We start from the raw sequence: 17,869 nt of genomic DNA on the forward strand, positions 1-17,869 counted from the left end.
TTTCAACATTAGAGTAAGTCGTCGAAACCCTAGTTTACTCGCTTGTAGGTGGTAATCGGCGAGGCGACTAGGGTTTTGGCAATTTATCTCTGATGTGAATGTGTACAACATTGGTAAGATGCTATAGACAACCACATTCAAAAGAAAAATGGTGTGAATAGTAAAAATGGTGTATATAAAATTTCCTCTCATGGCTATCCTTGGCCCTATTCATTTTTGAGGTGGAAATTGTCAAATAGGATCAAAAACAGTTTTTTGCTTAGAGTCTTACCAAAAATCTCGCCCTAGTTCTTGCACAATTACCTTTCATCTATTAATAGCATCATAATTCCATCTCCTACCACATAAAAAAAGTCTAAATCAGAAAATTTTCAAAACTCCACTTAATTCCCATATTTTATTTCCTTCCTTAAACTTTTAATCTTTAAATTGATCATCAATTCTTTGTTTACTCATTGATTTTCATTAAAAATCAATCATGGGTTATTCTTTTAAGGTTTTATTATTTTTAATTACATTTTTATCGTCTTGGGTTTTCATGGGTTTCTCTCAATTAGACGCGCTTTTAGCAAGTTTAAGTAAAGCTAACGGTGGTGGCGGTGGTGCTGCTGGTGGTGCCGGTCTTGGTGGTGGTATTTCTTCAATGATTTGTGCACAAAAATTGTTGCCTTGTCAACAATATTTGAAACCACCATCTTCACCACCCGATTCATGTTGTGTTCCATTGAAACAAATGATAAATGATGATAAAATATGTCTATGTAACATTTTCAATAACCAACAAGTCTTAAATAATTTTCATGTCACTCAAGATGATGCTTTGAAGCTTGTGGCTCAATGTGGTGCCAAGGTTGACATCACTCAGTGCAATGATACAGGTAATTTTCTCTTATTCATTTAGTTTTTTTTTTCTACAACATGAAAATAGGAATGCTAATAACACCAAAAAAATTTTTATTTTCGAATAGTCCCTTAAACTCTGCATCAAATACCCTACACTTTGGGTTAGAATATCAATCAAGGGCCTAGGTTATAGTTTGGGTTAGAATATTATATGTTCCCCCGGCTCTTGGCTAACACTTTTGCAGAAGAAAAGAAATTTTAAATTATAACTTAACTAAAAGAACTTACTTCTAATTTTTGCATGTGGAAGATGTAAAGAAATCCAGTTTTTTAGAAGATGGAAAAAAAAGTTCAGTTTGTTTGTAGTTCCAAAATTACTTATATGTAAAAATTACTCTCTCTATATTTGATCTTTATTAAACTCCCAACAAAAATGGATGGCCAGGTTTATTCCAAATAACCGACTGACCCGATTTTATATCTTACGAGATTTTTGTCGCGTCCCGGGGACGTGGGCGTGGCAGATCCTCTTGGATAACTCCAGTAGATCAGATTTAGTTCTGAAAAAAAAGAGATGAGACTACGACGGTTAATCTTTTCTTTTTGAAGAAAAATAATTTAAATGGTTAAGAGAACTAGGTGAAATTGGTTTTAACATACCTTCCATTTTTATCCTCAACTAAAAATGTGGGGAATAAAAGACTTATTACTCGAGTAACCAACTAAAGTGTTTAATTATAATCTATTATAATAAAACAGGTCAGTCTGTTCCATGAGGGATAAGTCTGACCGTCCATTTTTATTGAGAGTTTCATAAAGATCACATCTGACGGCTAGTATAAATTACTCTTTATGTAAATTGACTCAAAACATGAAGGTATTGTCAACAATCGGTTATGGTATCTCTACCTAACTACTCCTCCTATTTTTCTCATGCATCCCACATTTTTTTACAGTTACTTCTTTCTCCTACGCATATTTTCAAATCTGAAAGTTGAAATTTCAGTTTCTTCTCTCCAACATATAGTTTGCAGCTTCTACATTTTTTTCCCATCTTCAAGTTATAGTTTTTTCAATTTATCTATGTCCTTTATTTTATCAAATCACAACTAAATGTGATATACCACAATGGCGTTAGCCGAGAAGGATCTAAAAATTATAAATCTTACAACAGACACGACAAATCTCTCTCGGCTAACGTCGTTGTGGTATATTACATTAAATTCTGATTTGAGAAAGTGAAACACAAATATTAAATGAAAAAATATGACTTGAAGATAAAGAGTAAGAAAGGGAAAAAATATATAAAGTACAAACAGTAGATTGGATAGAGAAGAAAGAAAACTTCTAACTTTCAGATTTGAGAAAATTAGAAGGAGAGAGAAATAACGGCAAAAATCGTGGGTTGTATGAGAATTAGAGGGAGAAGTTATTTTAAGGATATCGTAATCGATTCTTGACACTAATATCCTTCTGTTTTGAGTCGATTTACATGAAGAGGATTATATATCAGCTGTCGGATGTAATCTTACCAAACATTCAATAAAAATGGACGGCCAGACTTATCTCTCCCATAACCAACTGAGCTGTTTTATTATAATATATACTAGGTTTTTGTCGCATCCTACGGACATGACAGATCCCTCTTGCCTAGCGTTGGTAGATCAGATTTAATTCTGAAGAAAAAAGATGGGTACGATGATGGTTAAACATAATTTAAGTGGTTAAGGAACTATGTGAAATTGGTTTTAAGCTACCTCCCCTTTTTTTTCTTAACTAAAAATGTAGGGAATAAAAGACTAAATTATCATTTAACTGTTGGTATAATTTCTCAAAAGTTAAAAACGGCTTGGTAAGATATCCTAATTTGTCGGATCTCATCAAATCATAAATTCTAAATAAAAAACGGGCGGCCAGACTTATCTCTGGGATAACCAACTGAGTTGTTTTATTCTGATACATATAATAAGTATCTTAATAAAAAGACTCAGTCGGTTATCGGAGAGATAAGGTTGGATAAAGATCAGATCCAACATACTAAGATATCTTAACGAACTTTTTAAACTCTTTTGAGTAATTATACCAACCGTTAAAGGATTATTTAGTCTTTTATCCCCACATTTTTGGTTCACCACACGATTTCCTCAAAATATTTATAAGAATCTCTCGTACGGTCCCTCTAAACATATGTTTCTTCTTCCTGATAAAAGAATTAGCCATTATCGTCCTTATCTTCTTCCTTCAGAATTAAATGCGATTTACTACGTTAGATAAGAGGAATCTGCTGCTTCCGAAGGGCACTTCGGGAATCTAGTGTAAGATATCTAACAAATACAAGGATGAAAGATTAACTTTTTTTTCTTGCTGGAAGTTTGATCCATATCAAATCTTACGGAGAAACTTTTTTTTGAAATACAGTTACTAACTTTTTAAGTAATTCCTTTCATAAAAAAAAAAAAAAAAACTTTTTAAGTAATTCTGGAAACAATCAAAGGTTGTTTAAGTCATTTAATATTATGACAAGAGAAAAAAGGGGGACGTAATTGCTAAAACTATCCATTTCCAACAGTTACAACTCTTCTCTGAAAAAAATCAAAACTACCGAATCCACCATCCCAGATTTTTCTCTACTTTCTTCTCAGATAATTTAAGTACTTTTTCATCTTCCACATACAGAATTTTAGAGGTAAATTCCTTGATTTAAAATTTGTAGTAAAATTTTTTTTTCTATTGACGAAGGTGTTAGCCAAAAAGAAAAACACAATACCAACTAAAAACGGGTTTACTCTAGATTAAACATAGCGAGTAAGAAATTAGGTTTGAGATCCCCGCAAATACAACATAAATTAGTTGCTTGTTGGGATGTGAACATATGCGAAGAAGGATTTCTTAAGCGATGGTAAAGTTTTCTTTAGTATAGAGAACCCTACTTGAGGGTCAAAAAACATAGTAACTTTACCATCACCTCTACCATCGACATTGGGCCACTGATCACCATCATGTTATCCTTCACCATTTTCATCATCTCTATATTCATCTTCACCATCTTCCCTTCTTTATTTTCATTTGATTTTTCAATTTGTAATACCCCTCTACCTGTTGAGGGAAACCCTTCGTCAGAGTAAGGATTTTGAACTTACGCCTTATCTTCTACACATGTGAAGAGTTTCGGCCCTTCGCGCTTGTAACGAAGGGTTTCCCCTTCTGATAGAGAGGCATTTTCTGATAGCCCAAGGAGGTACCCTTGGCCTGGGACAACATCACTGTGCAGTCTGGGACGCGTCTCCTACTGGTCGGGATACTATACCAAACCTGTCCTGAGCGATGTTCTTTTGCCTTCCGAGCCGCGTCATGTGCTCTGCTAGCGGGAGTGTCATGTGCCTTGTTCCTTCCTTTTCCCGCCCAACTTCGTTTTGTCGTCCCAACTTGTCTTTCCTCAAATCGAGCTATCTTTGTTTTGACTGAGCTCTTATGCGTTTGAATTGGCCAAAGCTAAGGAGACTGGCTCTATCTCCTTCTCAAACCCAAGGTTTTCTTGGAGAAGATGAAGTATTTTGGTTTTTTTTCTTATTTTCTTTTCTTCTTCGCCAAAATACCCTTAGGCCTCTTTGATCTTCCTTCTTTCCTCATTGATCAAAATGACTAAAATGTCCCTGGGACTCCGTGTCTTACTTTTTGTCTAATTTCCGAGAAGACCAAAACGCCCCAAGGACTTTTGTTTGCTTTTTCTTCTCTAGTTTCTCAAAAGACCAAAATACCTATAAGACTATTTTGCTCCATTTTTCCTTCCGATTTCAGGCCATGGTTCTTGTCCTTCCTTTTGCATTCTTATTTAGCCCAAAAGAACAAACTTTGCTAAGACTCTTTGTGCAATCTTGACTATCCTCTTTTGTCCAAAAGGCCAAAGCATCCCTAGGACTCTTTATGCATCTTGGCTCTTTTTTTTTGCTTTCTAAGTCTAAATGACGAAAATGTATTTTCTTTTTCTCTTTTGCTTATCCTCAAGTCCAACATGACTGATTTCTATTGAGATTTTCTTTTGCTCTCTTGCTTCTCCTTGAATCTCTAAGGTCTTTGAGAATAGTCTCACATGGGAGAATGAGTAACTAGCAACCAAGAATATAAAGTATAGGCCCTCTCCACTCATTGCCAATTGGTTTTGAGTTGGATGGCCACAAACTTAACAGTCTTGTTCTCCATCTTTTCTTCCCATTTTTCTCTTTATTGGCAAGTTCAGAGGGAAAATTGATATTTTGCTCTGTTTATTCTGACATCTTTGCCTAGCTTTATGTATTTAGCCTACAATGAAAACGCACATAATTTATTAGGTACCGAACATAAAAACATACTAACTCATGTATCTTAGGCACCATAAATGTAGTGTTTTAGCACTACATCATTCTTCATCTTCATTTTCATCACCCTCTAGTATCATTTTATTATTTTAGTTATTGAATTACTTTATATTAACCGTACCATGAAAGTACTTTGTTTTCCTCACCTCCATCTATCCAATTTGTTTCACACCTTTGCCCCAGTTTTGCTCCATATTAAGGTCCAGTAACTCATAATCTGTTGTTAAACCCCCTATCTCTGAACATTCTTGAATTGTTAATCCGTTTTTTTTTTCTGTCAACTGTCAAGTAGCCCTATCTTATTTCTACAAAAAAAGGTAGCCCTGTCTTTACTACTAACTCCTCCATTATGAAGCTAAAGAAAGATGAAGATGGTGGTTATTGGTGGTGGCAGACAAGATGAAGGTTGCAGTTGGTTGTAGTGATGGTGGTCCAATGAATTTTTGGTCCCTAGGTTGTCGTATATATATTTAAAAAAATTCATACATGTCCAAAATTCTGCCCTTGGTTAAACACGAGGGAAGGTGAAATTTTTACATATAGAACAGCAAAATTAGGTAAATAAGTGAAGTGAAGAGTAGATTACAATCGAGTCAGAGGATAAATTTGAGGAAAGGTAAATGGAAGGTGGAATCTACTCTTCACTTCAGTTAATTACCTACTTTTGCTCTTCTATACGTAAATTTCACCTTCCTTTCATGTTTAACCAAGGGCAGAATTTTGGACATGTATGGATTATTTTAAGAAAAATTCTATTTATCCTTCCATTTTGGTTCCTCCCTTAGCCCTCCACTGATATGGCGACATATCTATCACTTGAGTATATTTTCTCACCATTCTCTCTCCAATTGCTCCACACTCAAGTGATATGTCGTCGCATCAGCGGAGGGCAGTGGCGTACCCAGAAAAATGTCTTTGCGCACTTTTAATTATAATAAAAAATTTTGAATCGTCTAAAAATTTTGATGTGACGTCCAAGCAAGTAATTTGTATACATTCAGTTATACTCTAAGTCAATTCAACTTTGTTGATTTATGAGTCGTGTCGACTTAATCAATATAAATAAACAGTTTTATACACATTCGAACTACATAATGAAGTTAAGGATAAAAAAAGGATAGAGAGAGGACAAACTCAATCTAGAAATATATATATATATATATATATATATATATATGGAGAAAAATAGCTCTAACAATGTTAGCCGAAGTCAATATGAGATTTACCAAGAAAAAGGCTAAAACGTGAATACACCTAACCGAAGTCAATATGAGATTTACCAAGAAAAAGGCTAAAACGTGAATACACCTGTAAATAGGGGGTCAAAATGGAGAAACATAGGGCTTAAAATGCGGACAACCCATGTTGCCACCACTACTGCTACTTGTCTTTTTTGATGTAAAAGGAATGAGTCAGGTTTTAATTAAGATTAACTTCATGTGAACTACTGAAATGGACTCTTATCTTTGGGACCTGTGGGGCACGTGACCCCACAGATCCCAACGTGGATCCGCCCCTGGGCTGAGGGAGGGACCAACTAATTAAATTGGCTCCCTAAAGATGATCAACTTTTAATATGACCTCCTTCTGAAACTCCCTTTAGTCAATTTTAACTGTGCTGAAACACTTAAAAACCTATACTAGAGATTGAAATTTACATTCATGTATTTATTACTGTAACACAAATTACATAATTTTGTTTATGCAGCTGCAACTCCACCAACAGCTGCAACCGCTTCTAATTCTACTGCTCCTCCCGTTGCTACTTCCAACTCTACTGCTCCAATCAGTTCACCAGCGACACCAACGACGTCTTCTAATGGTTAGTCACGTCTTATAAATATCTCATTAATCTATTTTAAGTTCGAGTCACTTTGTTTACTAGCACTTCCTTTATTTTTATTCGTTTGGGGCTAGCTCTTAAGTACTTTTATTCATAAAATACCAGATTGATTTTTGGGGGGAAATTTCATTTAAAAATACTACGTTACTTTAGAATATCTCCACTTGAATGTCTATTAACAGTTTTTTCTAAATAAAATGACATAATTCGCGCATTTCTTATATTTTTTACTCGAAGTTGTTTTTTCTTAAACCTCAGATTCTTCAAACACCGGTGACGCCACAAAAAGCAGCAACGATACGGCCACAACAAGTTCAGCTTCTCATATTGCTTATTTTGTTCATATTGGTGTAGCTGTTCCATTTGTGTCTTTCTTGATGTCTGTTTTCTAGACTTATGAGTGTCTTATGAACTACTTGGTATATTATTTTTAGAAATTTGATTGAAATTAAAAACCAATGATAACCAAGTTTACTTGAAATTAATTCTTAATTAGTTATTTAGTAGTACATATAAATGGGTTTAGTTGAAAATAAAATTCTAAGAGCATCTGTCATGGTTACATCTGGATCTAATTTTATGCAATCGAGATGATGTTTACAAAAGAATGAGAATTTTTTATAACAATTATAAAAAAACGAGTCCAAATAAGAAATTAGGCCCGTCCCAAAAAAAAACTTTTTAAATAAAATTTACTTTTTAAAAATTACTTCAAATTGAGCCTAAACACGGATCTCTATGTTGTTTTTCCCATCTCAAGACAGTCTTACTTTCCTTAATGTTATTTTATCCTTCTATTTTGTCCGGGTTTGTTATAAACTGTTGACAACATATATAATTATGTTGTTAACAAGACCAATTATGTTAACTGTTTTTACAAAAATTCTTTCTTTTTATATAATTATAAACAGTTGACAATATATATAACTGTTTTTTGCTCTATTAATGTGTTGTCAAAAACAAATTGCAGAACACATTTCTTTCTTCACAAGACAAATCACAAAATGCATCAGCCAAAATATTATTTGTCTGTCTATAAGTTTGTCACGTACAAAGGATATTATGCATAACATTATAAATTTTGCAAAAGATAAATGAAAAACTGCATTAATTTAAATATTTTTGTCGAAAACAAAAAAAAATGTGAAAACCATTTCTTTCTTCACAAGACAAATAGAAAGATGTTTTAGCACAAATGTCAATGTTAGTCAATGTGTTTGTCAAATGCGAAAGAGAAAATGCAAAACATTTTTACGGAACAAATTTATTCAAAAATTTATAAGATTATTGAGAACAAACTTAGATTTGTTCAAAAATGGTCAAAATATTTTTCACGTTGATTTGGGCTGGAATCGTAGTAGGGACGAATTCGTCAGTTAGTTCCATTTCAGATGTAAAGTTATACTTTTACGAAATTGATTTGTTTTCAAATCTTATTCAAGTTTAGTCCTGGTGAGTGGTTTCATATTACTCTCCAAATTGTGGATTTTTAAATTATGGACCCGTGTATAAAATATAAATCTAGATCTCTAATTGTGTGATGTAAGCTATGTGTCAAATTTTATAGAAAGAACTAATATTTGTGTGTGATCCACCTGTACTTAGCAGTTATCGATATTGTTTCTGTTTTAGACATTCAAACTCATGAGCAATAGGTACGGAGACTTAGTACTTTATGAAATTTGACAACAACCGACTCCATACAAACTAAATTAGAAAGATGCCTTCAATTTATGTTTTGTTCACTCGTAGTTATCATGCGAAATTGAGAGCACCGTAAAAAAAAAAAAAAAAAAAAAAAAAAAAAGTACAACAGTAAAACAAAAATGTAAATTTCATTTCTTATCCATTTGTAGATTGTAGATGAATTACTTGTGTATATAACTTTGATCCGAGGAAAAGCTCAAAATATAGTCAACATTTTTTTTGTTGTAGACTTAGTCGACCGATACTCTTTCTCTCATAGTTTTAAAAAACTAGAGATTCTAGTCGAGGAACTACTCATTTCTAACTCTTGTTCATTATTAAGTTTTAGTGAAGGTGTCTACCACTGAATGACTTGCTTGAATTGCTTACACAAACGGTGAACCTGTGTTATCTACCAATTTCTTTACACTGTATCACAAGCTTCCCCAACTTTTAAACACTTTCATCGTCTCAAAAACTTACGAAGATTTATAAACATTAGAACCCATTCTTTTAATAAGACTCCTTAGATTTCATCTATAGGTGGTGCAGTCGAGGATGAAGTATTTCACTTTGAAGATGACATCTTCACATTTAAAGATAACAAAATTTTGTTTTTTTTCGTTGAAAGAAAAGAAAGAAAACAACAGAAACTAAGAAACAAGAACGTCGAGTAAGTCTTGAACGGAGTGTCATGTGTGCCTATGGAGGTCTTCCTTGCCCCATTTCGCCAATTTGTCTGCTAGCTCATTGTGGTTCCGAGGAATGTACGAGAATTTAATGTCTTCGAAGTGGTTCCTGAGGGTAATTATCTTGTCCATATGTTGTTCGGATTGCCAGTTGATCGATGTATTGTTGTGGTGGAGGAAGCGAATTAGATTTTGGTTGTCGCTTTCAATATGAATGTTAGGGATTTTCAGATCTGTGGCCCATTGCATAGCTTTGGCTTGACATTCACATTCTTCTACCGTTGGAAAATTAGGATTACACTCCCTCATAAGCAATTTTCTGTGTGTCATGTAGAAAAGGAAAAAGGGGCATTTCTGTCATTTCAACAATTTAGACCTCCGGTCTATTTTTCACCGAGAGGATCTTCTGCCTCTTATTGTGCCTGAGATGGAGATCAAACACTATTATTAAGAAAATTGGGGTAAAAATACAAAATATAGTGAACACTCAAACATTTAGTTTTTGGATCCAACTATGTTAGTATGAGAGCGATGTTAGTGTGATTTATCTCTGGTGCCAAACATCTAGTGAGGAAGAATTGTTGAACCATAGCCACAGTGTCATCTGAAACAGTTTCCCAATTTTGATGAAAGAAGGATGGTGAGTAGCCATCAGGACCCGGAGCCTTGTCTGCCTTAAGGTGATGAACCACTTGAGTTATTTCATCAGCTGAAGGGATTGCAGTAAGTGCTTCATTTATTTCCATAGTTATGATGGGTTGGAAAATATCTTCGATGAATTCAGCTGTTGGTGGTGAGGATGTAGTCAAGATATTTGTAAAGTGACATCTGAGCATGTCACATAAAGTTAATTGGTCTACAATCCAATTTCCAGAAGCATTGAGGAGACCTTTAATTCTATTGTTTCTCTGTCTTGAGGATGCCAGTGCATGGAAATACTTTGTGTTTCTGTCCCCCAGGGAGATGATGTTGTCTCTAGACTTGAGTTTCCAATACTTTTCTTGTTCATTAAGCAAACCATTCAGGTCGGTGAGGAGCGTTTGAAGTTGTTGGATATCAGAGCATCTATCTAGGAGATTGGTGGTGTTGTTAATTTGAGTAAGTAACTTGTTATAGTGGTTCCTGTTCCAATCATTTAGAAGAGGCTGGAGATCCAACAACTTATTGTGAACAAGAAGAGATGGGTGATCTATTCTGTGTAGTTGCCAATAGCTACTGATCAGGTCAGAGCATTTTAAATCGTTGTGCCAAGCAGGATTGTATTTGAAGGGTTTTTTGAGAGCTGGTTCAGAGGTAATAGTAGTAAGGAGGATGGGATTGTGATCTGAACCTAACCTTTGAAGGTGAGTGATAGTAGATTGAGGGAAGAATTCAAACCATGTATGTGAGGCTAAAGCTCTGTCCAAGAGTTGCTGGACCAGGTCAGAAGAAGATTTGTTGTTGCTCCAAGTAAAAGGTGAACCTTGGTGAGGGATTTCAATGTAACCAAGGTCCAAAATGTTAGAAGTCAGCTTCTGGATCTGTGCCATATTGAGTGAATTGCCTCCCATTTTTTCAGAAGGATGGAAAATAAGATTTAGATCACCAATGAGGAGGCAAGGGACATCTCTGTTCAGAATTTGATCAAAAGTAACTTTAAAGTGTCTCCAGTATTCAGCCTTCTTAGAACTGTTAGGTTCACCATAGATGAATGTCAAAGAGAATTTGACATCTTTCTGTAAAGTGCTTGCTTCAACATGTATCCAAGATTGATTTTGTTGGGTGATGTGTAGTTGAAGAGAACTTTTATAGGCTAAAACCAAACCCCCACTAAGGCCTATGGGAGACTGCACAATGTAACTATCAAACCCAAGATTATGAATAATAGCAGAGGTAAACTCATCATTTTGCTTGGTTTCTGAAAGGAATAGTAGATCAGGATTATGCTTCCTAACCAACTGTCTCAGGTGGTGCTTTGTGATTTTAGATCCTAGTCCTTGGCAATTCCAACTCAGAACAGAAAGGGGATAATTATGTATCATAATGAGAGTACAAAGAGAGTAATTAAGAGTATAAAGTAATATATGAAGGTCAAGATAAGATGAGGGATGAAATTGGATAGGTAAGTGTAGTACCTGAGCGGTGGAAGAAGGTGGGTAGTTAGCTGCTCCATTAGTAGTTGATTGCCGACGAATTACAGTAGGTGTCTCTGTTTTGTTGATATGAGGGTTTGAGTTGCCTAATCAAAACTGACTTGAGTTTTCTGGATTCTTCAAGGTGAGACTGGAGGTACCCTTATCCTTTGGTGAGTTTAAATGTGCAACCTCAGTGAGTGGATTGAGAGATGTGATTGTAGAGTCAACTCTCAGAGTGGGAATGGATGGATTAATTTTGAAGGAAGGTGGTTCGTTTGAAGCTATGTGGGGATACCAGTGTGAAATGAGAAGAGGTAATTGTGTGGTTAAAACATGGTTGCATGCAATCCAACTATGAGATGTTGCTTGTTGGTTTTCGAATTCTGTGTTGTGTTGGCCAGAAAAGTCATGGAGTTTGTTGGTTGTTTCTAGAAAACCACCTTGATTTACCACTGGGTTTCCCAAGGCAGGGAGCACATGTATGTAAAGGGGTACATTAATTGGAATTAGGTTGTGATGAATCCCAAACCCCCACACCTCACAATATGCTGATGTCATATTACAAATTTCAAGGGAATGGCACTGTTGCATGGAACTTGGTGGGAATGGGTCGACACCTAGCACTGTAATTCGTCTTCCTCAACTACCTCCGGAGCTAACCCCCACCTGCAGATGGGATTTAAATGTGTAGACGAAAATTAAGTGAAAGGATAGTCATCAACATAGAAACTCAAAGAAAGTTAAGAGGGGAGTTTACTAATGTGATTAAGAAAACAAATAAAGTAGGAATAAGTACAAAGCGAAAATTGCTTCCTGCAAATTTGGTTTAGGAGGTCTCTGATCTCGGGTTAGAAATCCAAATCTGGTAACCAAAATGGCGAGTTCTTGCTGCTTTTATTCGGTAGAAAATAGGCTCATGATTATATCTGTCTTCTACTCACTATAGACATGATTCGGTCAGATCACCTTATAGAGATGGTTACTTAAGAAGAAGAGAGATAACAAACAGTTGAAGATGTTTATGGTGGATGTTTCTTAAGGAGGAGATGGTAAGCTGATGAGATTAAAAGTTGAAATTCCCTGCGATTGGGCCAAGGGTCCCTTATCTCCGATTACCGGCACTAGATGCTAGTGATCAAGATCCAAACTATACTTTTACAAAGACGGATTGGTTCAAAAAAAAAAACACAAAAAAAAAACACAAAATATAATCTAGAGAGAGATTTTGGAAGGTTTCAATATATGTGTGGGGCTAAATAAAAATCCTTGCGAATAGGTTGAAACTACACCTAGATAACTTTATTAGCCCTCATCAGAGTGCTTTTGTTCCTGGCAGACATGGGACAGATAACATCATCTTAGCCACTGAAATCACACACTCAATGAAGACTCAGAAAGGCAACCAAAAATACATGGGGCTTAAATTGGATATGTCAAAAGCCTTTGACAGAATTGAGTGGACCTTCTTGCTTGATGTGCTCTCTAAACTGGGATTCTCTTCGACCTTTTGTTCTCTAATCTCACAGTGCATATCCTCTTCCACATCTTCAGTGCTCCTTAATGGAATTCCAGGACCAAGTTTCTCTCCCTCCAGAGGACTTAGACAAGGAGACCCTCTTTCACCCTACTTATTTATAATTTGCATGGAAGCCTTAAGCAGACTACTGGACAAGGCTCAATCAGAGGGTTTTATACAAGGTTTCAAAATATCAGACTCATCACCCATTATTTCTCATCTTCTTTTTGCTGATGATTGTCTCTTATTCCTCAAAATGGACATACCATCAGTTCATCAGCTCCTCACCATCTTGACAAAGTTTGGGAATGCTTCTGGGCAAATGATAAATTTCCATAAAAGTGGAGTCTTCTTCAGCTCTAATGCTCATCACAAGCATTGCAAAATTGTCTCCAGGATTCTTAAAGTCAGACAAATCAACAAGAAAGATCCATACTTAGGTACTAACATCTTTATTGGCAGATCCAAAACTGTTCCTTTTCTCCCAATTCTAAATAAACTTCATCAAAAACTCAGCACATGGAAAAAGAATCTTCTTTCTCAGGCTGGCAAGGGTGAGTTGATTAAATCATCCTTGTCAGCTGCCCCTAGATACCAGATGGCAATCTTTGATCTCCCCAACAAGATCAAGAAACCCATTACTTCTCTTCAGAGGGAATTCTGGTGGGGATCCACTGCTACTTCAAAAAAGATCTATCTCAAAAACTGGTCATCTATTTGCAAGCCTAAATCCCTTGGAGGTCTGGGCTTTAAAAATATCACCCTGGACAACACATCTCTTCGAAGCAAACTCAATTGGATCTATAGAACTCAACCTAACACTCCGTGGGTCATATTTATGAAAGCAAAATACTGCACTCCCACTGCTCCAAATCGTAATGGTAGTTCCTCCTGGTTGTGGAAAACTTTAAAAAAGAATCAGGAAGTTGTTGATAACCATATAGCATGGGACATAGGAGATGGCAACAATGTGAACATTTGGACCCACTCTTGGATCCCAGACATGCAACAGTTGGGTTGTCCTACTAACACACATGGTTATACTCTTGTTTCCCAACTTATCACACCTGATCATACTTGGAACCAGCAAGTTTTATCTCTCCTCTTCACCCCTGATGTTCAACAGAAGATACAATCCATCCCTTTGACTTCAGCCACAGACAGTTATAAATGGAAACTCTCTCAATCAGGAGACTACACTGTCTCTTCTTATTACAAGCACTTGATTCATGACCTCATCCCCATCGATCAATCAATACTTGCTACTCAACACTTTTGGAAAGTTTTGTGGAAACTTAGAGTGCACCCGCGTATTCTACTCTTCCTCTGGAAATTAGCCCAAGGTATTTTACCTCTCAATGCACGCATAGGTAGCATTATTACTGACATTTCACTTACCTGTCCTTTATGTTCTAATGGGGAAGAAACACAATTACACTTCATCCACAATTGCACTTTAGTGAAAGAGTTCCTTGCAGATTTCTCTACATCTTACCCCAGTAACCAGAGCTTTACAAACTTCAAGGAATGGTTTGATTATTTCTACAACTTGGATAGGGAAGTTGATCATTCTGTCTCTCTCACAATGTTGGAGACTTTATCCACAGCTCTTTGGCATCTTTGGAAACATAGATGTGATATTGTTTTCAAGGGGATTCAGTTCAATATGTCATCTCTTCTATCAGTTACTAAAAGCTTCCTTCGATCACAAGTTCTGTCTCTGAGAGCACACTCCCTGCCTTCCTCATCAATCCCACAACAGTGGACACCTCCTCCACAAGGAGTCTTGAAAATAAATTACGATGTTTCTTTTGTGAAAAACTCATTGCTTTCTTCTTTGGCTATTGTTATCCATGATCACACAGGTAATCAACTTGCGAGTGAATCCATCACCACCACCTCTAGGACAGTAGACGAAGGAGAAGGGAAAGCTGCACTTCTAGGAGTCATGTGGGCAAAAAACCATGGAGTTACAAAATTGCTTTTGGAAGGAGACTCTACAAATGTCTACAACTTTTTGACTGGAAGAACGAGCTCGATCCACTGGACAGCGATCCATGTACTAAAAGAAATCAAGAAACTAGTCTCCTCTTTTGTCTCCATCTCTTTTTTGTTTGTCAATAGAAAGTTCAATAGCAAAGCTAACACTCTTGCTATTAACTCTAGGAAAACTGGTATTAACTCTTCCTCTTGTGTCTCTTGTGTCCCTAACTGTACTTTATCTTATCATAACATCCATGTAACTGACCTCAATTATAATCAATAGATGTTATGTGTTTAAAAAAAAAAAAAAAAAAACTATGTTAGTTGGCAAAAAGTTTCTTAACAAAAGATATTTTGGTCATTTATACTTTGTTATAACGACAATGGTACCTCTCTACTGTAAACTTTGGGCTTTGTACTCTACTAATGGGCCTCATATGTACAAGCCCAAAGTATGAAACTCTAGAATGAGTTGTGTTGTCTTGACACCTAACGAATTTGTTGTCTAGACACCTAAGGGACACTTGACTTGTTGTCTTGACACATCAGAGACACATGACACCTAATGAAGTTGTTGTCTCGACACATAAGGGATGTTTGACACCCAATATGAACACAACTATGAGTTATGGTAGGCAAAACAAATTGCAATGATGAAAATGCTTTTTGTTGTTGTATAAAAAAGAGATAGATACAGATGGAAAAAATATGCTCTTGCTCATATATATTTCAAGTTAGAATTTCCATCTTTATAGACTTGAAGAAGAGAACAGAAAAAGTATACTAGTTCATCTTTGATCAAAGGAGAAGTTTATTATCTAATCTTTAAACTCAACATGGAGAAAGGTACATAACCTATCCAGAACTTTAAGTTTTCATTTCATGTCAGAGTATTGTTGTTTAGTTGTGATAAACATGATATATCTAGGTCCTTCTATGTTATGGGATATTTTATCCCATAAACTCCTTGTATACATGGACGGAATCAGAATGAAAGATAGGGGCTAATGTAATAGTAAACCTTACAAATGAAACAAACTTATTCAATTCATGCCATACATATTACATTGTAAATAAACATAAAGTAAGAAAATTACAACAATAACTGACATTTATTTAATTACTATATCGCTTATGTCACATATAAAAAATCATATATAAATCATATTATCTCTCTTTATCAAACTATTAGCTAATCTTTTCTCTTCTTCTCAAGAGAATTGGTAGGAGGAATGCTCTGTTTGTTATTGAAAAAATTACTAGGATCAACCATGCTCTTTACTTTCACCAATCTTTGGAAGTTAATTTTGAAGTATTTCTTACCCCAAACCCTAGCTCTTGAGTAACTAAATACTTCTCCATTCTTGTTTTGACCCAAATCAAGATCCTTGTAATTGAGGTAGGCAGATCTTGGGTTCTTAGAAACAAATGGAGTCATGAAATTGTAGAAGTTTCTCATCCAATCTATTTGTTTTTTAGAGTCTTTTTCTTCTTGCCAGCTTCCAACATACATAATATTGTAAATATTACCAGCTCTGTGTGGGTAAGGAAGTTCGAACTCCGATATTTCATTCATTCTTCCACCCATTGGAGTCCAAAGCATTGCGGGCGAATCTCCCGTCATATACCTTTTCCAAATCAATTCTAACCCGCTTTTCGATATTGGTTCTCGAACATAATCAGCCTTGATCTTCAAATAGCTCTTTGTTATAGGATCCCTATCCAACAAAACTTGTAATGGTTTTCCATTTGCAGCAAAATAGACATGAGACTCAACCCACTTCATTTCGATGAAGTCATTTCGGTTGACACCTAATTCAGGGAAATTCTCTTTCATGAGTTCAAGGAGTTTTTCGGTATGACCAAGAAACAAGAATGAGAATTGAGCTTGAACTGTCTTCTTCTTACTCCCTCTGTTATCAGTAACAGTTAGTGTGAGTCCGATATAGAGATCGTCGGGCAGTCTATCGGCAATGAATTGCCATTTATGAACAATATTTGTGGCACCTTGTTCTAAGGTTCTGTTAATGGTAGCAACTGTCACAATGGGTGTAACATCAACTAACTTCACCTTCCATGAGAGAACAACTCCAAAATTAGCACCACCACCACCTCTAATGGCCCAAAATAGGTCTTTACCCATAGTTTCTTTGTCAAGTATTTTGCCATCAGCATTAACAAAGCGAGCATCGATGACTTGATCAGCGGCAAGACCATATTTACGGACCAACGCACCAAACCCACCTCCACTAATATGTCCACCAGCACCTACAGTAGGACAAAACCCGGCCGGGAAACCAAGAGTCTTACTCTTCTCCGAAATCCTATAATAAACTTCCCCGAGCGAAACACCAGCTTGAAGCCAAGCAGATTTAGTTTTTAGGTCAACAGTTACATTTCGATAATTGACCAAGTCAACCATGACAAATGGCTGGTCGGATACATAAGAGAGTCCTTCGACATCATGACCTCCGCTTCGAACTTTAAGGACTAATCCATGTTTTCTACAACATATGACAGCTCCTTGAACATGAGATTCATGTGTAGGTGTAATTATAAAATGAGGTTTCGCTTCTTTTGGCGATAAAAACCTAAGATTCCGAGCCGAAGATCGGAAAAGAGATGTAAAGTCGGAACTATTTGGAGTATGAATGGGTATTGGGACTATGGTAGGATCAACTTGATGTGATGAAAGACATTGGAGAAAATCATTAGGACTACTAGAAATTATAGCCAAAGAACTTGTTGTTGAAAATAATACTACAAGAAAAGAAGTTAATGAAAATACTGAAAATGAGTTTGAAATCCCCATGTTTGATTTCTGTTTTTCTTCTTATTTG

General features: G+C 35.8%; 1 protein-coding gene and 1 pseudogene across 2 annotated transcripts; one reads left to right on the forward strand and one right to left on the reverse strand.

Moving 5' to 3' along the window:
• The first annotated feature begins 342 nt into the window (after nt 1–342).
• On the forward strand, nt 343–7,522 carry LOC147548368 (uncharacterized). Its single transcript, XM_086672498.1, has 3 exons — nt 343–878; nt 6,907–7,020; nt 7,300–7,522. The coding sequence occupies exons 1-3, from the start codon at nt 479–481 to the stop codon at nt 7,431–7,433; spliced, it is 648 nt and encodes a 215-aa protein (XP_086528624.1). The 5' UTR covers nt 343–478; the 3' UTR covers nt 7,434–7,522.
• An 8,526-nt stretch (nt 7,523–16,048) lies between these two features.
• Nucleotides 16,049–17,869, reverse strand: LOC147548369 (tetrahydroberberine oxidase pseudogene; annotated as a pseudogene). The gene has a single exon (XR_015237881.1). The product of XR_015237881.1 is annotated as a tetrahydroberberine oxidase pseudogene (transcript).

Source organism: Eschscholzia californica, unplaced genomic scaffold, assembly GCF_041429995.1.
Source record: "Eschscholzia californica isolate CP2 unplaced genomic scaffold, dmEscCali1.0.p SCAF_3, whole genome shotgun sequence".
Lineage (NCBI taxonomy): Eukaryota > Viridiplantae > Streptophyta > Magnoliopsida > Ranunculales > Papaveraceae > Eschscholzia > Eschscholzia californica.